The 23135-nt window shown below is 34.8% G+C and overlaps 1 protein-coding gene across 2 annotated transcripts in view; it reads right to left on the reverse strand.

Annotated features, from left to right (window-relative positions):
- Positions 1–474: 474 nt before the first annotated feature.
- LOC128206052 (sterile alpha motif domain-containing protein 9-like) overlaps positions 475–23135 on the reverse strand; it is a 41011-nt gene continuing 18350 nt past the window's right edge. For both annotated transcript variants that reach the window (XM_052908183.1, XM_052908184.1), the window contains exons 5-13: positions 17627–17691; positions 12069–16435; positions 11676–11823; positions 9747–9812; positions 8569–8631; positions 6929–7006; positions 6582–6725; positions 3877–4020; positions 475–3695 (exon numbers count right to left, since the gene is read on the reverse strand). In XM_052908183.1, coding sequence (XP_052764143.1) covers positions 3631–3695; positions 3877–4020; positions 6582–6725; positions 6929–7006; positions 8569–8631; positions 9747–9812; positions 11676–11823; positions 12069–16435; positions 17627–17691 — 5140 coding nt within the window. In that variant the 3' untranslated portion in view covers positions 475–3630. The remainder of the gene's footprint in view (positions 3696–3876; positions 4021–6581; positions 6726–6928; positions 7007–8568; positions 8632–9746; positions 9813–11675; positions 11824–12068; positions 16436–17626; positions 17692–23135) is intronic.

The following is a 23135-nucleotide window of genomic DNA, read 5'->3' on the forward strand; positions in this document are numbered from 1 at the left end:
CCAGCAGTAGGAATGTTCCAGTCAACACACCCTTGATCAATCCTCATGTTAATTCGAAGCCAACAGCAAGCCACACCAAGTTAAACAGGTACCATTATATGCAGCTCATACACATTTGTAACCTTAAAGCAGTTGACCTCGTATGTCGACCTTGACCTTTGTACAATATAACCATTGGTTGAATAGACACATAAGTTGATGCAAAAACAAAAATAACAACCCTCCCGTCATCAACTGGACATCCATATCCCACTGCAACAACCCTCCCGTCATCAACTGGACATCCATATCCCACTGCAACAACCAAACCTATTTTGAGCTGGCACTTTAAAATTGTACTACAATCGAGTTTGTGTTGTGCCTTATTATGGACAACATACATTATACATCCCGAAAACATTTTCATGCAAACACGCGTTCAGAATATAATATATTTTTATCTGAAGGGGTTATAAAATCATAAATAGTATCACAAAAAGTATAGGAGCATTTATTACGTTATTTACGATTGTGAATTCCATATGATAATGCATAATATTATATGCAATGTATTACTCTTTAATTAGAACATAGTTATCAACTATTGCATAGTAAACAAATAATACATACATTAAACAGTTATTTAATATAAACGTTTAACGTTTATTTAATATTCACACATCACGCGCAATGTATATAAAACAAAACTTGTGAATAAAGACCCTAGCATATTTGGTTAAAAGAATGCCCCTTTTAATAGAGAAAACATCGCCCACATAATTCATCCGAAATACAAGAGGGCAAAACTCTATACTTTAGCGCAAAGACATTAACATTTGACATAACTCAAAACCGCATTCACAAGACATTCACTTAAAGGCCTAGTTTAAGGAATTTTGGCATGTTAATCCCCAGCTGTGCATCTTCTGCTAATTGCACTGGTGACACAGTAGGGGCCAGTTTCCTGTGTATTCGTTTATTGGCTCAGGGCCATTTAGGGTCCATTTCTATCTTAAAATATCCCAAACAGCACGACTGGATACTCAGATCAGAAATCTGATAAGACAATAAGGCAATTAGATAAAGATCAATTAACAGAGGTTGTGTACAAATACAAGTGTTTTTTTTGTGTTTTTTTTTTTTTTTTTTTTTTGGGGGGGGGGGTCACTTATAGAAGGCTTAAGCCTTTAAAACTAACCAATGACAAGTAATTTCCCCAAATCAATCAAAATAAGTGTTTCAATCAAGTTCTAAAAGATGTTAAAGTGATTCAGGTAGATTATTTGTTTCAAACCTTTTCCTAAAAGCAGGGGTTCCATCTACAATGATTTAAATGAAATTTCTACCTAGAATCTGTTAAAATTATCTTACAAATTTGATTTATTCACGTTAGTGCCTACTCAAGAATATTGAGTAAATAGTAAGCATTTGAACATCTTTCCATTGTCGAATAGGGATTAAGTTTAATATTGTGTTTAAATGCGATTAAATGGCTTTTCTTCATTATATTGATTATGAGAACAAAAATCGCTCTTCTCTCGCTTCCGTTTTACGTTATGAAAAAAGATGTATGTTTATTAAAGGAATCCCATGCTCACCTTTTTTTTCAAAAATCCATGGAACAAAAAATAAATTTGTTTGGACTTCCTATATAATGAAAAATTCCAAAAATGAATGAAATAATGACACAGTTTAAGTAAAATAAAGGACAAAGAATGAAACAAACTTTCTATATAAATATTAGAAGATACAATTTGCAAATAAGTCCTTAATTCTTCAATAGAACAACAATCAAATAATACAGAGTATATACATTGCCATTTTTATATATGGCTATCCAAAGAATTATCAAAAAACAGGATATTAAATTTCCATCACACATACTGAATCAAAAACTATATGTGTGGAACAAGGCAATCCCGTTTACCATACAATTTTACACATTAACTATGGTGCAAGATAACGCCACGGCCGTGACATTTAATAAGTATGACTTCAATCAAAATACACAATGAAATATAAATAAACATATTTTTGTATTCCCTCTATAACAGTGTGTGTACCACGTGATAAATTACGTCATAAATGATCCATCGTAAGGCAATACTTCAAATATAGACTTTAAACAAAGATAACTATTTCTTCACCATTTTAAATGAAACATAGCGCAGTCTACGCCGCTTACAGATCTCCGTCTCGGTCTTTACCAGAGTTTGAGTGAGAGTTTACTCTCTAAAACACTTTGGCAAACCTTTTCACAAAACTGTAATTTATCACATGGTATATACACACACACTGTATAAAATGAGGCACAAAATGTCTTTACAAACATTCTTCAATACAATAAGCTACAGTGACACGATATATTTTACATTTTACATTCGTTGTAACTTTCTATTCGACAAACCAGTAAATGAAATGAATTTACATCAGCCCGATTTGTTTGTTGATTCTTTAACAGTTGATTTTATATAACTTCATGTCCACTTTAAATTGTCTTTTACTTTACAACTACATGCATAGGACATCTAAAAAGCAAACTAAATAATAGCTAAACAATTCAACTTCATTAATGTATCGTGACAAGCAGGAATAGGTATTATAGAAAATATGACGTTATTTCCAAATATGACGTCATAGTCTCCTATGACGAAACAATGTTATTGCGGCGCCCACTGTCCGACATATTTTAAGCTCATTTAATGCAGTATATGTTGTTGTTTGTTTTCTACGAATAACCTATCTGGCGTGGTGCCAAACAATAATTGTTAAAAGAACTACAATAAAACCCATTTCTGTTTGTTGCGTTCTGCAAGATTACACAGTACAAACAAATGAGTCTTAATAGGCTGAAAATATTAAAAAAATGAAACAAATACGCAGTAAAAAAAGTACACACAGTGCTGTTTCCTACTTCTTACAAATAAAAGGGTGTTTATGCAATAATAAAAAATGTATGTCAATGATTGTAAAGAAATATTTATTATAATACCAAATAAATATATATACATGCTACAAGACTATAAATACAACTAATAAACACTTATTATAAACTGCTCAATCATTGACACAATTTCGAATACTTCCAAACAATTTACAGTAATCGAGCAAGTGCTTTACAAGACGTGCTTTGAATCAACATGCATATCCTTGTAAATGGACCTTGGTCACCGGCATAATCAGCAGAGGTCTTTTATGTCAACGCAGTATGACGTACCACTTGGGTCAAACCTCAAACTGTTCTAGTAGGCAACTAGAAATAGAGAGGCATCTCTAATCTGACAAACCAAGCTATTTGAAATATCGCCGAGAAGGCACAGCAACAGCCTTTCTAGGGATTTAGCAGTGTGAGTATTCATTGTCATATATCTGTTGTGGTCACATGTAAAATCATACATGCTACCTTCGCCTTGACAATTGTATGGTACTTAGGCTTACAAATCTGTATAATAAACAAATGAAGTAGAAGTACCTAGTAGTAAGCTTGGACAGTTAATAGGGGTGCTCTCATTTGAAAATAAAACAATCCATACCGATATCATCATTTTCAAAACAAAGAATGCATAACCCAATTTTAAATTCTTCCCACTATCAAAAATATAGTACATGTAGATGCGTATCTACTTCCGCTAAACATATTTGCCTGTTCGTCTACTTTCCTTTCTTTTTCAAGTTCTTTTTTTGTCTCTTGGTAAGCTTCTTCGAGTCCGAAACACCTGAAAGCAGAAACACGTGAATGATATGAATATATATAAAGAAGTCCATTCTGTTAATGCATATATGGAAAGATGGTAACATGACACTTACTACGTGTGACCAACCTTTTATAAATTATATAAGTATAAAAAAAGTATTCATAAGTACATGTATTACAAAAAAACAAACAAGATAACAAACCCGATTGCTCTGCTTGAACTTCCGGTTGGGTTTCGGAAACGGGTTGTGATGCGTAACAAGTTTCTATAGATGCAGCTGCAATGACGTTTTCCTCATCTGTTCCGTCTGCAAACTGACCCGTCTTCACATTTGGGCTGTTTGGATCTGTAATAGACAGTTCTTATGTTAAACAATGGCTTAAAGAACATCACAAGATAACTGACTCAGCTAGTTTACATCAACAAACACATGGACTAAAACGTGATACAGTAACCAGTTTACCACAGGAAACAGGTTTGGGCTTAATATTTGGCCTCAAACACTGTAGCTGTCTATTAGAGCATGGTTAAACATTTGTGTAGTTTTGGAATTAAGTAGTATTGTAAATAATACATATGTTTACCTTTTATGATTAAAAGGGTAGCATCTTGACTTAAAAAGGTACAAGAGCGGTCACAGACAGCTATATCCCCGGCCTCATGGGGACATTTTTTTGTAACGAAAGCCAATCAATGGTAAGGGTAGTTTCTCAGGAACAAGGAACATAAGAAATGCGTAAAATTAAGAAAGGGCAATAACTCTTTCAAAAAGGTCAAATTGCAAAAGCCTGACAATATGCACTGTGCCACTATATAGTCATAAACGTAAGAGGAGTTGCGAAGAAACCAATTTTAACTGTAAAATAAGCAAAGGGCAATAACTCTTTCACAAATGGTCAAATCGCAAAAGCCAGACAATATGCGCTGCTTCACTTTATGATCATCAATCTGTGAATGTTTGGTAGAAATCGTATGAAAACGTAAGAGGAGTTGCGAAGAAACCAATTTTAAATGTAAAATATGCAAAGGGCAATAACTCTTTCACAAATGGTCAAATCGCAAAAGCCAGACAATATGCGCTCGCTGCTTCACTTCATGATCATCAATCTGTTAAAGTTTGGTAGAAATCGCATGAAAAACGTAAGAGGAGTTGCGAAGAAACCAATTTTAAATGTGAAATAAGCAAAGGGCAATAACTTTTAAAAAAAATAGTCAAATCAGCAAAGCCTGCTAATATGCGCTGCTTCACTTTATGATCATCAATCTGTGAAAGTTTGGTAGAAATTGCATGAAAAACGTAAGAGGATTTGCGAAGAAACCAATTTTAAATGTAAAATAAACAAAGGGCAATAACTCTTTCACAAATGGTCAAATCGCAAAAGCCAGACAATATGCGCTGCTTCACTTTATGATCATCAATCTGTAAAAGTTTGGTAGAAATCGTATGAAAACGTAAGAGGAGTTGCGAAGAAACCAATTTTAAATGTAAAATAAGCAAAGGGCAATAACTCTTTCAAAAAATGGTCAAATCAGGAAAGCCCGACAATATGCGCTGCTTCACTTCATGATCATCAATCTGTGAAAGTTTGGTAGAAATCGCATGAAAACGTAAGAGGAGTTGCGAAGAAACCAATTTTAAATGTAAAATAAGCAAAGGGCAATAACTTTTTCAAAAATAGTCAAATCAGGAAAACCCGATAATATTGCGCTGCTTCACTTTATGATCATCAATCTGTGAAAGTTTGGTAGAAATTGCATGAAAAACGTAAGAGGATTTGCGAAGAAACCAATTTTTACTGTAAAATAAGCAAAGGGCAATAACTCTTTCAAAAATGATCAAATCGGGAAAGCCCGACAATATGCGCTGCTTCACTTTATGATCATCAATCTGTAGGAGTTTGGTAGAAATCGCATGAAAAACGTAAGAGAAGTTGCGAAGAAACCAATTTTAAATGTAATATCGTCAAAGGGCAATAACTCTTTCAAAAATGGTCAAATAAGGAAAGCACGACAATATGCGCTGCTTCACTTTATGATCATCACTCTGTGAAAGTTTGGTAGAAATTGCATGAAAAACGTAAGAGGAGTTGCGAAGAAACCAATTTTAAATGTAATATTAGCAAAGGGCAATAACTCTTTCAAAAATGGTCAAATCAGGAAAGCCCGACAATATGCGCTGCTTCACTTTATGATCATCAATCTGTGAAAGTTTGGTAGAAATCGCATAAAAACGTAAGATAAGTTGCGAAGAAACCAATTTTAAATGTAAACTAAACAAAGGGCTATAACTCTTTCAAAAATGGTCGAATCGCAAAAGCCCGACAATATGCGCTGCTTCACTTTATGATCAACAATCTGTGGAAGTTTGGTAGAAATCGCATGAGAAATGTAAGAGGAGATGCAAAGAAATGAATGTGGGATGGACGGACGCACGCACGCACGCACGCACGCACGCACACACACACACACACACACACACACACACGGAATCGCGCCTACCATTACTATATCCCCTCGCTTTTTCAAGGCGGGGGATAAAATACATTTGGAAACCCACAACCGAAAAATTAAGTTGAACATGTTTCAATTTCAGCATTTTAAACAATTCAGTATTAAAACCACAATTAACCTACTTTGGCTAACATACGCTGTCTTCTGACAATTTCTTGGGGTTAAAAAGGGTAACACGTTCGAACGAAATTTTCCACACCCTCCCGACAAAAAAAATGTGGGGTTGAGTTTTGTACTCATAAGCCCTTGCCCATAATCCCCCCCCCCCCCAGTAAATTGATGTTAAACTTTTAAAGGCTATAAGTCCAATATTTATTAGAAAAGATATGTGATGCAAGTGTCTTTACTATGACGCCGACAACAAAATACGTGCTACATTCAAACAAGAAAACAAACCGGATTGTTGTGCTAGTACTTCCGATGGGGTCTCCGAAACATATTGTGATGAGTTACAAGATGAAATAGTTCCAGCTTCAAAGACGTGCTTCTTATCTGTTCCGTCTGCAAACTGACCTGTTTCCACATCTTGTCGGTTGGGATCTATAATAGCAAATTCCTATGTTTTACAAGGAATTCACATATATTTACTTCTTTTAAACATTTCCATAAAAAATAAAAATAAAAAGCTGGCATCCTGCCTTTTAATCGTCGAATAGATTTAAAAACCACAAAGAAAGATAAAGATGATTTTGTTTCTATTTCAGCATATTAACTGGTAAATATTAAATCCACTATTAACATACTTTGGCTAACAGACGCCGTCTTCTGACCATCTCCTTGGGTTTTTAGGGTCACGTTCGAGCGAGATTTCCCACGTCCTCCTGACAAAAAAGCATTTTAAGAGTTTCTTCTGGTACTAAAAACCTAGTTTGACCCCAAGCGAACTTCTGTTTCACTGACCGTTACAAGACGGTAACCCCAACTTTTGTATTTGATGTTTTTAAGGTCTGTCTGTGTCGATTTGTATGTTGTGTGTCTCTCATTTCTTGTTTGTGGCCTTAGCGTTGTGCCTTTCAATATGTTACTCGTTTATGTTTTTATCACAATGCGTATCCATCTAGTTTCCATTGTACTGTTTCTAAATCATTCAAATCATACCTTCCTTCATTTAAACAGGACGTGTTTCACACTATTCAGTAAATTTAGTGATTAGACGAAACTTTCTGTAACATTTTGACCGATTTCCTATATAAATCTTCAAATATTTAGGATTTCAATGACTTACAAATATACAACTGCAAATTTACTCTCATGCTGATATGATGTATATCTTTACTGTGGAAACATACAAAGTTGTGTATAGTATTTCGAAAATCGTTATAAATATGACCAATGCTAATAAGATTTTTATAACTTTCGGTATGTTAAGGTAGCAATGGTTTTGTACTTCAGACTAGTGTTTGAAAATCGGACCCCATTTGCTATCGATAATCGAATCGGACCAAGTATTTCGATTTACTATCGGACAATAATCGAAAGTTCAGTAATATCATTTAGGAATACATTCTTTTTACATAGTATAATCATGATCATTTAAATGGTTTGACCTGGAATCAGTACGTGTGATGCTATATTCATGATTTTTTGCAACAGTAAGTAAATAACCATGACCTTTTCTGTCTTTAATTACTTAACGAAAAAACATAACAACAAAACACATACTTAATAATTGCACATCAATTGCAAAATGATGCACACGGCATCAAGTAAATTATCTTAGCATTTTATCCATGTAAAAGCATATAAAATATGTGTTAACCAGCTTAACATTCAATAACCTGTAATATTGAAGACATCATTGAAATATCTAAATTTCATTAAACTCTCACAATAGTAAATTTGTTAATAACAAACTATACCAAAAAGGTTTCAAAAACAGAACGCATCGAGCCGGGATCCCCGGTATTTGCAGGTAAGACTGGACCCACTACACCATAGAGACAGGTTATTGAGGTTTTATGAAATATATAAACAATTAAAAAAAATCATTTTGGGAAAGTTTGGAAGTTTGTAAGCAAAAGTGTTTCAATTCACCGCATTTGTGTAAGAGAGTGACCTCCCTTGTTAAAATGAGCTCAACGAGAATTTACCGGAAAGAAAAAAATGGCATTTACTCTACTTTTACCGCATAACAAGAAAATACGTAGTTACTGGAAGTAACCTTAGCGACATCGATTTTGGACAACCGCTATCGATTGTCGCCGACATAACATTGTCTGCGACGATTTACTCGATAATCGTTTCATCACTACTTCAGACTATCCACCAAAACTTTATACTTTAATCAATTCATAAATGTAAGTATATCTAAATTAAGTAGTACCATACGGCTTCATCTTAAATGTCCAATTCCTTATCTTGTTATTATATTGGTCATTGTTACCTGTTTCATTAAATCCTCGTACAGGAGCTTGTCCTCGACCTTTGAGAGCAGTAGGGGTTTGTACTGCCACGGAAAAAATCACAAAATTTAAAAACATACAAAAACGGAATACCAAACTTCAAAAGCGACAGGAAATAAAGTTTCTTGCTCTAACTTAAAGATGCACTATTACTCCCAAATAAGATTTACCACAATTAATACGATTGTTTTAATATACTAGATAGGATGAGTAAAAACAATGATTCTTATGACGGATAACGAGTTTAATTTGAAAGAAATGTGCAGAAAACATGGTCTTTTTACCTTATGAATCAATAGTAGATCACAGTAATTATTTTAGCATTCGCCAATTATTTAATGTTGTTGTTTTTGCGTTTTCAGCCATTAAATACACGGTTACAATCGTGTTATCAGTAATTATTATTTTCCATAAATGCATTATTAAGTAAGTTGTAAAGGGTTTATCACTCAAAAATTATGTTTGTTATACATGTGTATTCATTGAATTTGAATAAGAGTGTCACTTTAAAGATACGCTTAAGTAATCAATTTACCTGTGCTTCAAAGAGAGAGAAGACAGGGGGTTTTTTATTTATTTTTTCCAAGATGTTTGATTTGTCAATCTCAAACTATAGGACTTTTAAGATTTAACGTGTTGAAACCTCAATTACTTATAAGAAAAGAAAAAAATCAGAAAAGAGAAAATCAGAATGTTAACAAACAGTTTTTAACAATTCCATCAAAACAAGACCATGTTCAGAAAATCTAAAAACACTGTCGTTTGATTATGTTAATGTTTAAACGCTAAGCTTTTATTTAAAACCAACGGTACTGCACTTTGATGCTACACGACTTTTACCGGAATCTCCGGTGCATTTTCTTGAATGTAAACATTAGCAGCAATTTAATAAATTCGGAATAATTTCATTATCAAATATAGTACGTTCCTGAAAAAAAGGTGTCATTGAATAGTAAGATTATAATGTAAAACAATAAAATAAATGACCGTGTGTTTAAGTTAGCACTCAACATACAACTATGTTGATACGGTTTACGAGTTAGCATGATAATAAAAAGATATATTGATCTAGTCCAACACTGGGCGAATACGAGTAACATGTATAGAACACTATTTTACGAGCTGAAATATCAAAACTTATTAGAAAATAAAAATGTACCTTCGTTTTTTGTCTCTCTTTCTCGACCAGTAGAGCTTTCTGGCAACAGTTCACAAGATTGAACTTCTACAACGATATTTGTATTTGTTTCAACGAGTAACATACATGATTCAGGAAAAAAATGATACTCTTTTTATAAAAGAAAAGAAAAGGGTCATGATGGCACTGAATCGCTCACTGCTTGATGACATGTAGTAGGTCACCCCTTCTGGGACGCCGACTATATTTGACATTGCTTATCTCACGGACCAGTTCATAAAATGTAGTTGATCTTTTCCATGTTCCACGATAAAATGTGATAGACGTTGTGTTTTTAAAATATATATTTGATGACGAAATCTAAAATTATAACGGCACTGTATTTTTGTTTTAAAAATATTGATTTAAATACCAACTCTGACCTGAGTAGCTGAAGGTAACACGCTACCATTACAATAACCTTTATTGGTAATAAAGGAAGTATTTAAAATTAACATCATGCTTGATTGTAAAGTTTTAATGTCATTCAAAAGATTTAGTTCCAGGTCGTTTTCTCACGTTTTCTCATAACGTATGGTATTTTTCCCCATTCATTTACCCATTACAGTAGAGAATTTAAATGTGAGCACAAAAATACATACAGTTGTTACAGTATTAGCAACAATAATGTATTTCGAATATATATATCCGTAATAATTTATCATTAAAATACACAAAAACATTTCAAAGATGCACGTTCCTTTCTTCCATTTATTCTGCCTTCATGGTACACGACATGGTTTACCTTCGTTTAAAGATGATGTCAGTCTAAAGTTTTACAAATTAATGTTCATGCATCGGTTGTTATTATTATTATTATTATTATTAGATCATCAGATTATTAGTAACCATGCAAGCAAGAGATTAAAATCGGTACATGGTCTAGTTTAATTGAATTTTAATTCAATATTAGGTAAAACCAGGTAATTTTACGTATTTAAAAAATATGTAGAACTACTTTTACCTTTAATAGGATTAAAATTCAATTAAACTAGACCATGTACCGATTTTATTCTCTTGCTTGCATGGTTACTAATAATCTGATGATCTAATAATAATAATAATAACAACCGATGCATAAACATTAATTTGTAAAACTTTAGACTGACACCATAAAAATCTATACATATCCTATAAAAAGAACACTGCTAACCTTAGACACGACTTATTAGAAAACTCAAATAAGTATAAAATATATTCCTTTGTTATTAAAAAATGGACAATTTTTCAAATAATGACCTTCAAAATGAAGCAAGATTTGCGCCCCTTGCTTCTACAATATAGTTGAACTTCTACAATATAGTTAAATTATCATATTTTAACAATATTAAATTACACTCTAAATAACACTTTTTTATTTTCCAATTAAACCATGAACATCTTGTGGAAAAGATGCTCAGAATTTATTGAAGTTAAATCAGGTATTATTATTTTTGCTGTATACGTTAGTAGCTAGAGTAAAGGGAAACTTCAAATAGATTTTTAAACGTAAAACAGTCGGTAAATATTTGTTGTTGCTGTTGTTGTCAATCGAGAGGATTTCTTGTGTTTTTAAAGATTGTAACTCATTGAAGCTGTGAAATTTCAATAAATGTGTTCAATACTTTCAGAGGAGATGTTTTTAAAGCCAAACAGGAAGTCGGCCATATTGATGTTGTTGTAGGTCAATCGAGACGTCTTGTTGTATTTTTGAAAAAGGTTACCACAGAAAGCTTTCTGCGAAGTTAAATTGAATTTGGCCTAATGATTTCAGAAAAGATGTCAATTGTTGTAGGGATGTACGCCCGACGAGGTACAAGGTAACGGAAAATACAATTTCGTAAGCCGCATTCTATTCTTATGAATCAAATATTCAGAAAAATGCATGTATTACAGTGTGAAATACCAGTGAATGGTGTGTGAGAAACATACCTGCAACATCATATGCCACAGGTCCTCTCCAGGAAAATCCTAAAACGAATGACACCTTCCTATTACGAAAAATGTGGCAATTGTTGCATGTCGGAATGTCGAAGTGCCAAATCAGCATTTCGTTTGCCTTTCTGCTGAAGTGTTTTACCTGGAAATCGACAATTCTTGATCATTTGAAAAACAGATTATTGCATCAACATTAAATGTTTGTTTGATGACTGATATGAAAACTCCCATCAAATTTGATTTTAATGACATTTTCCTGTTGGGTTGCTCTTAAAAATATATCAGCCGAAATTGAGTAATTCCATACGCTACCATTAGCGAGACCTACTCCACTTAAATGTAGAATTCCAATCAGGTACTCCCTATAAAGATAAAACTTGCGCATACCTCGTTGTGGATGTTATTGCCAGTCCCATCAACTACTCCTTTAAGACGTATGTAGGTGGGATCGTTCCAAATATCATCTTCTTTAACTTCTTTTCTATATCTCCCCTCCTTTATTTGTTCATTTCTCCACACCCCTTTTATCATGTCCTGATCAACTATGTCCATGCCCGGAGGACCATTCGCAAGCGCAAAGAATGTTGTTGATCTGCCCCTACGGTGTTGGTCTAGCCTCTTTCCCCTTTCTAATCTTTGACCGTACACATCTCTCCATTCATTTAAAATCTGTATATATTTTTCAGGTTCACAGATTTCTTCTTCATGTATATCTAGTCTTTTCGGTAAAGGCCAATGAAGCAGTCCGATATACATAAATGGCTCAATATAGGGTTTCCACTTACTTTCAGTATGCAGTTTATCCCTTTGAAGCTGAACCAACACTTCAGTTGTTGAAAGAAGTTTTTTAAATTCTTCATCTGGCATGACATCTTCCCTTTCCTCATTTCGCCTTGCAAGGGACAATTTGATAATGTAAAATCCAACGAAACTCATTAATTCCCTTTCATGTTCCAACAGATTGATTCTCGGATGTGAAAGATAGTTTCTCCTCACCTTAACACGCACCTCCTCTGCAACAGATTTCAAAGCAAGATGCGTTTTTTTGTTATGATATGCATCTTTTATTGAATTATATGTGTAAGCGGTGATGCTTCCATGAACGCGAACTTGTTCCGTATAAATGCAAGAAAATTTATCTTTCAGCCTTCTGAGATTATCTGCGGTTTCCTTTTTATTACGGATTTCACTGAAGCGTCCTTTCTTCATGGTGCTTTCATACTCTAGAAACAATAAAGACTCTTCTACATGACACTGGATATGATTTCCCTTCCTATATCCGTCGATCTGTGGCAAAATGAAGTCAAACAAATCGGTGTTCTGTCCATTTAAGAATCGAAGAAACATGTTTCGGTTTTCTTTGATGCATGGTAGTTTGGAGATCTGTTCCAACATATATAAGGCTGTCAAAACTTCCATTGAAAATGATGAATTCTGTCCTTCTTGGTCTAAGTCTTGAGCTTTGCGGAACATCTTAATGGCGTTTGTTGCCAAATTGATCACATGGTTAACGTTAACAGCTGTTGCATCTGTATTTTTTAGAACAAATTCGAGTTCGCCTTTATACACCTGTCCATACGTATCATAAAGAATAGGAACCTTGTCTAAACGTTCGATGGATGCCTGTATTGCTTCTTTTGCTTCTTCAAAATCATGAACGTGAATGCAATGGCGAGCCCTTTGCTGTTCGACATATGGGTCACCTGATACATCAAAACATTTTTTCATCAAACGATTAGTTTTTTGATGACATTCCTTTTCTGTTTCACCTCCTGATGGTGAATCTAATTCCAAAACTAAATTTGAAAAGAAATTCCGTTTCTCCTCTCCGTTTTCTGTCACAGTTTTCTCCCTTTTGTTGAACAGATTGCAAACAATTTCAGTAAATGAATCACTTGAATTTGTATCCTCATTTCTCTGATCATGTACATAGTCAAGAAGTTGATCAACAACATTTTCATTCGACAGCTGGTATTTTCCCATCAGTTGGAAAAGTATTGAATTTGCTAAAAGGGGTGAAACAATGGCAATACATTTGTCATGTGCATTGTTTCTATGCCTAATGAGCAGTCTCAGAGATTCTGTGTCTTTCCATGTCTGGCGTTTGTTGGACTTCTGCATGCAAAAGTCAGCAAGACCCACGGGTTTTTGGGATTCTTTCAACTCTCTAGTACTGTATTTTTTAGTACTGGAAGCAAATGACCCCAGGAGTTCATCAAATACCAATTTTGGGACCATGGCATCAGTGTCAAAGGTATTGATCAGCGAGAGATGCTGAAGTAGTTTTTCTTCATTTGGTCGCAGTCCTTCCATGATTCCCTTTGTTGTACTTTGAATATATGTATCTGAAAAATTTTCTTTCATCACATTGAAAGCAATTAGTGACTGTATATCTTCGTGATTTGCATTTTGTTCTAAATCTTGCATCCGATGTTGAAACCACGCTTTCTCACGTTGAGAAAGAAATTGTTTCAAAACAGTATATCTGTCGATATTATGTTTCGAAATATGAACTCTTGTTACAACTATCAGCAAGCACACAAGACGGCCTGATTTCGATCCAACACGATAAGCCAGCGAGTCTAAATCGTCCTTCAACGTTTTAAGTGCCTCTTCACTCTCGTTGTCAACAAATACAATGACTGTTTTTGTTTTTTCATGGTCCACTTCTTTATATTCTCTGAACTTTGAGATCTGGTCCGCCGTTTCCTTCTCAGTAACATTTCGGACTATACAACATCTGTAGGCACTCGCCGAGTCTGATCTATGAAACTGACTCAAATGCCAAATGAGATGCCTACCTAACGTTGTACCACCAGCCCCTGGCTGGTGTTTGATTTCTACTATTTCAAGCCTTTTACATCCTTCGTTTATTTTTGTCACTACGTCATTTACATAACTCTGAAATACGTCTCTTTCACATACATGGGTTTGAAATTCAAAATTCCACCATGAAACTTCATTTCCTCGGTAGAATTTCTCTGTCTCCCTCTTTTCTGTTTCCTTTCTCATGTCATCGTCCATCTCTTCAAGTGATTGACTGCATTCGTCTCCGCTAACGAGCTCAATGTCTTTTATACCAAGTTGGTATTTTTCTTTTTGTGTCAAAATGGCAAAGGAGCCACTTGCAAGTGGCATTTTACAAATGCATTCTGGATTATGTTTAAAGATAGGCGATATAGCGGTTGCTATTTCTTGCCAGGGATATCCGAAGAAGAAGAGTTTGTCCACATCTGTTTTTTGAAATACTTGCGACAAATTGTTCTTTAACTGACTTATATTTTCTTCGCTATCTGAAATCACCTTTGTTTCATCTACATATCGTTTGCAACAGTCTAAAGCAGTGTGAAACAATGGATCGTTGGATGACAAAGGCTGATACACAAATATCAAAATGAGCGTCCGCTTTCTGTGTCTCTGATGAGATTGCTCAATAAGAGCATTAACCGTTTCATACCGCGACGTGAACCAGTCCTTTATTCCCATTTTGGAAGCATTTCGGGCTACATTGCCATTGCAGTATAACCACAAAGGCCCGGGCGTGTCATGCGCGGAATTATCCTTTGTAGACTGACTTTTAACTTCCTCGGCAAGTGTGATGTCAAAGTACCTATTGTCCTTCTCAATAACTTCCCTTAGATCGGTTGAAGAGTCAAAATCGAAAACAACATCAGATGAAACAAATGCAGATTCCATTATTGTCAAGTTTCTAGGCATATCTTCAAGCCCTGCACAATCTGAGTATGGCCCTGAAACAATATGAGGCACCTGTTCATCAGTTACGTACTTACTCCCCGCCGTCAGGTATTTGACGAGTTCTCGAAGTCGATACTGCTTGTCGTTTTCCTTAGAAACCCTTGCCATTTCCTCATATTTTCGTTTTTCAAATACATTTGAAAATTCATTTTGAATATTTCCAAGTTTGCTTTGGTCAACAACTTCAATCAATGAACTAGCATTTCGTTTCACAAAAATAAAGCATTTCTTATGCTGGAGACCCCATGGTGGAAAATTAGCATTCATGACAGCTTCGCGAAGGAACGATGATGAGGGTTCAATGTCCACTTCACAAACAAAAAGCTCATCGCCCACAGGTATCATATGAATAGGTCCCAGGCATACTTCAACAAGTCTTACTTCATGTCGCTGAAGAGTGTGCTTCAAACTCTGAGCGATGTAAGTGTAGACTTTCGCTATGTTCAGTTTGGGAACACCGACTACAAGACCCTCATTATTTTCGGAAGGTTTTATTCCAAAGTGAATTGTTCCATTTTGCCTTGCGTTCATATAAGCCAATGCAAATTTTATGAGGTTTACTACAAATTCGGCTTCAAAATTCACTCCTTTGTTCGGGTTAACAAAATAATGTGCCGGAGTCAACAGGTCGTCTGCCGTGCATCTGACCGTGCCTTTCTTGTATGAACAGTCACCGTCATTCTTTCCAAACTCCCGGAAAGTGTCTACAGGTACACTATTGGAGGCTTTAGTCCGTTGTTTTATACTTTCTCTAACTTTCTTCAATCCGATATGAATTCCTCTTCCATACTTGTGACCAGCCTTTTCCAAATCTTTCTTAAAAGTATCTTCTAAGTCACTGTCGGAGAAGTCAGCAAAAACTCCTGAAGATATGCTTTCAGACCTCACAATCTCACACACAGCATTTATCAATTCCACGTTTTCTGTGATGTTCAACATCTGCCTCCCAAGATATTCTTTAAACTTTTCACTCGGCATATTTTGGATCGATTCTTCCTCTAGATATAGAAAAATCAATTATAAAAAATCGTTTTAAACAAGCTGCATATAGATAACGTGGGACAAAACAATCACGACGAGACACAATCATAAATCATTGAAATTAAATGGCCATTATCAAATAACTGCGCTGTGTTTAAGACTATAAAAAGTACTATGATAGTCTACTATAAGACATCCACATAAAGAGAATATGGGACCAACATAGTTACAGCCCGATTAATGATTTAACCCCAAGAGCGTTACAGTCCTAATAATGATTTCACCCCAAGAGCGTTACAGTCCGAATAATGATTTCACCCCAAGAGCGTTACAGCCCGATTAATGATTTAACCCCAAGAGCGTTACAGTCCGATTAATGATTTTACCCCAAGAGCGTTACAGTCCGATTAATGATTTTACCCCAAGAGCGTTACAGTCCGATTAATGATTTTACCCCAAGAGCGTTTAATCTCTTTGCATTGTGGTTAAAACGACACATCATTGTAAAAAGCCAATTTCAAAACAATGTTTATTAAATCATTACTAGGCTTAATTATAAAATTCCTTACATTGACTAAAAGACCTATATAGGAATTTATGATATTCCATGGACAAAATTATGGAGTTGAATTTTATAAATCAGTGTAATATTAAGAATTATGAACATTCCTATCATTGTTTGTAAAACTTGTCTTTTAGGAATTGTTAATCCTTTTTTGCGTTCATAATTCTCATTTTTTATAATAAAAAAAAAACACAGAACAAACTATGATAAACTATGTTCTACAGTTTTCATATTTTTAGTTATCCAATGATTATGAAAAATTTATTGTTGAATGAAAAATGCCCTTTTTGGTAAATGTATCTAAAAATGTAGCTAAAGCAAGTTTCGAATATCCACCTAATCAATTATCCTTTTCTTCATGAAATGTACATATTGATGTTCTTCTGCACAACATTTTTTTGTATTATAAATTTGAATAAAAAAACAACATTGACTAAAATACCTATATAGGAATTTACGATATTCCATGGACAAAATTATTATTAAGAACTATGAACCTACGAGATCATCTTTGGGACGAGATAGGCATTATAACATGTTATAGATACATCCCCTTTGCATGTAGTTGATAATTATCCCAGTGGTAGTACAATTGAGGATACGTTATATATCCTTATGATGTAATTATTTTCATCAATCTTACCTCTATCACGCAACAACTCGCACCTTGTCGATGGTGATTTATTTTTCCATGTAATGTTACACACTCTGAAATAGAACAGTGTTGGAAATGTCTCAGCTCTTCTGAAAAAAGTTAAAAAATAACCCAAACAGCATGACTTTTAAAATTGTTAAGTTTGGAACTGTAATGGGTTTAGTGTTGCAAAGCCGGAAGACCCATACTTTGTTGTTGATTTCTTGTAAAGCATGATTAAATAGTTTTAACTGAATCTTGAACTGATAAATCTAGCATTATTGATATTTCAGGAAGCACTGTTATAATTATTATAGAAAGTATAGGCATAGGCAGGCAAATCGAAAAAGCGTAGGTATTGTCATTTATGTTTGCAATAGTATTAAGGAATGTATTTCGATTGTTAAAAATTCACAAATATTTGGTAATATTTCGAAAATCATTTTCTTGATAATGATACTGGTATATATCTTGCAGCAGTGTATATGTGGAGTGATTCGTCACCTATTGTTGGATATTTAAACACAGAACCTATATGTTTAAAGGTCTAGTTTAAGGAATGTTTGGCATGGCAATACCCTGCTGTGCATCTCCTGTTAATTACACTGAAATCACAGTAGGGGCCAATTTCCTGTTTATTTGTTTAATGGCTCAGGGCCATTTAGGGTCCATTTCAATAATAAAACTTTCAAAACTACACAGCAGGATATTCAGATTGGAGATCTGATGCGACAATTAGGCAGTTAGATTAAGATCAATACACAGAGGTTGTGTACAATAAACTGTGGTTTGTTGTTGTTTTGTTGTTGTTGTTTTTTTTGTTTGTGTTTTTTTTTTGGGGGGGGGGGGTCACTTATGAGAGATCTGATAAGTGGGGTCGAGGCAAGAAGATTAAGATTAATAAACACTGGTTGTGTAATATACACAGTTTTTTTTTTGTTGTTGTTGTTTTGTGTGTTTTTTTGTGTGTTTTTGTTTTGTTTTGTTTTTTGGGGGGTGGGGGGACTTATAGAAGGCCTTTAAGGGGTACAACTTTCAAGTCTCAGACAACAAACAGCAATTGGCACCTTGATACGCGTGAATTACAGTTAATAAGACCCGCAGTAATGACGGTCGTGTGCCTTAGCACACTCTGATCTGTGACATTAAGAAACGGTGACATGGACAAATGAAATACTTTTAGGGCGTAACTTTGTGAAAAGCAACGATCTGAAAGGCTAGAAGTGCACAAGGGGGCGTGGAAAATGTGACAGGGCGTGTAAAAAGGGGCAACGGGGCGGGTTAAAAAAAAGGGGCAGGGCGGGCCGCCCTTCCAATTAAAACACTAGAGTGCGGATCCATGGTCTAGTGGTATCACACTTGATTATCAATCCAGGGGTCGCAGGTTCGTTTCCCCGTCTTCTGGGAGGGACGTTCAATGGGGGTCCCGTGTGACAGTGCTATTCACTGGTGCACGTTAAAGAACCAGGGTAGCTCCAACCAGTGTTACATTCTGTCCGTGCACTATGCTCCAAAAACCTAACAATCATAACGTAGCACTCGCCGACTGGGCAAGGCCCGAGTGCGAGTATAAATTAGCTTACACACCCACCAAAAGCAAAGTCAAACATTGTGAAAATATGTCCAATTTTATAGAAATAGCAGTCGGCTTGAAGCAGGCGGATGTGTGTTCTCTGATTATTTTTATTCCATATTCGTAAAAGATATGGAACACTTCATATTGAAACACTTCCTACAAGTGGAATTTTAATCAAAGCTTCTGCTTATGTATGCTGATGATATGGCTTTGATAGCTGAATCTCCTGATGATCTACAGGAAAGCATGAATGTGCTTAAAAACTATTGCGATAAATGGGGATTACAAGTCAATACCGACAAAACAATGGTCATCGTTTTTAAAAAGAGAGGTCTTTTGAGACAAGGTGCAACAATGGACATATGACAATGTAAACTTCGATACAGTTATGAGTAAATGAATTTAATTATCTAGGAATGATGTTAAGCTCTGGTGGATCGTTCGCTTGTCAACTTTTTTATGCATTTGTTAGCTCAATATTGAATTATTCATGTGAGGTATGGGGTTATGTGAAATCTCAAGAATTAGAGAGGCTGCATTAAAGATTTTGTAAACGACTGCTTAACATTAAACTTTCTACAAGTAACTGTAGCGTTTACGGAGAACTGGGTCGATACCATTGCATATAAATCAATATGTACGGCTAATTAAATACTGGCTTAAGTTCGTCAATACAGATAATTGTATTATTAAATCTTTGTACGATCTATCATATATCGACTTTGTTAATGGAAAACTTAACTGGTGTAGCAATATTAAGGATATTCTCGACAAATTTGGTTTCACATTTGTATGGAATAATCCAGACCAAGTGTTAATATTAGGCAGTTTATACCAATCTTAAAACAGACAATTATAGACAATTTCATGTAAGAAAGGCGAGAGAGTCTTCAAATAATGGTGTGTTGACAGTGTACACACATTTAAAACATAACCTTGAATATGAACAATATCTGGACATTTTTACAAACAAATCACTGCGTAGCTGTTTAAAGGCCTAGTTTAAGCCTTCTATAATTGACCCTCCCCAAAACGGTGTATACCGGGTAGTACACAACTTCTGTGTAGTGATCTTTATCTTAATTGCCATATGCTGCTTATCAGAGTGTCCAGCTGTGGCGTTATAGAGGTTTTATTATAGAAATTGACAATACATATTGTCTTTGAGTTGTTGTTCAAATGATTATAAAATTATTATCAAGATGGACCCTAAATGGCCAATAAACAAATACACAGGACATTGGCCCCTACTGTGACACCAGTGCAATTAGCATGAGATGCACAGCAGGGGATTATCATTCCTAAAACTAGGCCTTTAAACCATCGCACAAGCTATTGTGGCCTTTGACCAGTAGAGCAAAAACAGCAATGTATAATTTGTTAACTTTCATTATTGATTTTTTCAGAATAAAGATAATGTATAACAAGAGCTGTCACATGGACAGCACGCTCGACTATTCCGCCGCTTTTCAGTGTAAGGATTGAAAAGTTTTGGCGAAACATGCATGGATCACTGTTAGATAAGATTTCAATGCAATACATGATGTGCGGAGATATTAACATAAATGTGGTTACATGCAAAATTTTAACCAGAATTTCTAAGTCTATTAATAAAGGGCCATTATTTGCAAAATACAGTTAACTAACTTGGTTATTCAACTGGTAGGGTGGTTGAATACCATTGTATAAAGTTTCAATGCAATACATGAAGTAGTTGCTGAGATATAATCCTAAGATGGTTAAATGGTTGGGAGCCTGTGTGTAAAGTTTCAATGCAATACGTGATGTTTTCGCTGAGGTACTGACTTAAAAGTGGTAACATGCAAAACCTTAACCAGAAATTCTATGTTGAATAAAAAGGGGCCATCATTAAAATTAAATGCAAACTAGAGATATATAACTTGGTTATATAAGTAAATTGGATGGTTGAGTAGCATTGTATAAAGTCTCAATGCAATACATCAAGTAGTTGCTGAGATATTAACCTATGTGAGCTTACACGCAAAACCTTAACCAGAATTTCCAAGTCAAAAAATAAAGGCCCATAATTTGCATAATATTCAAAAAATTGTTATCTAACTTCATGACTTTAGTAGGTGAGATAGGTGGGGATACATATCTAAAGTTTCAATGCAATACATGATATATTTGCTGAGATATTGACTTAAAATGTGGTTACATGCAAAACCTTAACCAGAATTTCTAAGTCCAATAATAAAGGGCAATTATTTTGCATTAAATGCAAAATAAAGTGATCTAACTTGGTTAATTAAGTAGGTTGGATGGTTAAGTACCATTGTATAAAGTCTCAATGCAATACCTGAAGTAGTTGCTGAGATATTAATATATGGGTGCTTACACGCAAAACCTTAACCAGATTTTCTAAGTCAAATAATAAAGGGCAATTATTTGCATTAAATGCAAACTAGAGTTACATAACTTGGTTAATTAGGTAGGTTGGATGGTTGAGTACCATTGTATAAAGTCTCAATGCAATACCTCAAGTAGTTGTTGAGATATTAACCTATGTGTGCTTGCACGCAAAACCTTAACCAAGGTGTGACGCCGATGCCAGGGTGTAAAAAGTCAGCTAAAAAAGCATTGTTGTGAATTGATTAGCGTGATCTATTGGTTAATGTGTAAGCTCTAGAATAATAGTGCAGGTACCAGCCTGTGATGCATGGTGTTCTGGTCTAATAAGCCACATTGGAGCTTGAATAGTTTTTAGGCTGCGGCCTACATACTTAAGTACCGTGAAAAGAAAGCAGGTATCGTCAGATCTACTTTTTGACATGACATGTTAAAATAATTAATGCGCCGGGGTTACAAAATGGGACGTATGGTGTTATGCGGTTTAAGATAGTGCAATTTACAGATCACTTTATTTAAATACCTTCTTTAGATTGCAACGTAAATGTGAATTTGAAAGCAAGCCGAAAAATCTTAAATAACTGTTGGCCAGGAACTGAGGGTAATAAATAATTAACCTTCAGATAATTATGCAGACCCTGTCTTACTTTGTCTTTATCTACAACAAATAGTCAAAACGTCCTTAATCAATATCGGGTTTCATTTAATTAACTTTACACAAACAATAAACTTGCGAGATGAAAGCAATGTTGCATATATCCTAGTTCATACGTATAGGTTTTATCAGTTTCTGTCACAAAACTAGCTTATTGTATTTAAAAATCATCAATTAACATGACCTATTCTAAAGTTATGACAAGCACTTATCGGTAATATTTTTGGATTCGATTTTCAACCGAATGGTAACAGTAGTAAAATAATGCTTGTCGCGCCTACAGGCTTTCAGCGCGTTAATTACACTTGTGTAAACCATTTTCTTTTGCTATGTTTGCTTTGACTTCTTGATTTGCGATTGAAAGATAATCGATATTCATGTTTTACCCAAGGGGTCCAAGATAAGTTTGATAATATATTTAAGACTATGCCCACAAACACTTGCATCAAGTTATAACAGGATTTGATCCTATATACTTAAGTAGGTTTCTGCACAAGGCATAAACATACCGTTTTAATGTAAAAGTGGCTTAACTCTTGATATACTATGGCGATTTGTCCTACGATCATTTTTTACAGAGACATAATGCCAACAAACAGTGTCAACAAATTACATCATGATCGGATTAAAAATAATAAAGTTATTATTCGCACAAGTTATAACCATACTATCTTTAAGGTAAAAGTAACTCTGGAGTTACTGTGGCGATTCACCCCGTGACCGAACATAGCCGGATAGTCAAGTTATAGTCGATGCACAAGGTTTTACTGACGCGGTGACGGACACCCAGGCCTAGACACCGTTACAGACGCCAAAAGTAATAACTTTGTGTCTCCTTTTCAGTCGACAAAACAAAGCAGAATCCTGTATTGAGATGGCCATATATGTATAGTCTTAAGTACTGGAGACGTATTCAC

The sequence above is a fragment of the Mya arenaria genome, chromosome 10, assembly GCF_026914265.1.
Source record: "Mya arenaria isolate MELC-2E11 chromosome 10, ASM2691426v1".
Classification (NCBI taxonomy): domain Eukaryota; kingdom Metazoa; phylum Mollusca; class Bivalvia; order Myida; family Myidae; genus Mya; species Mya arenaria.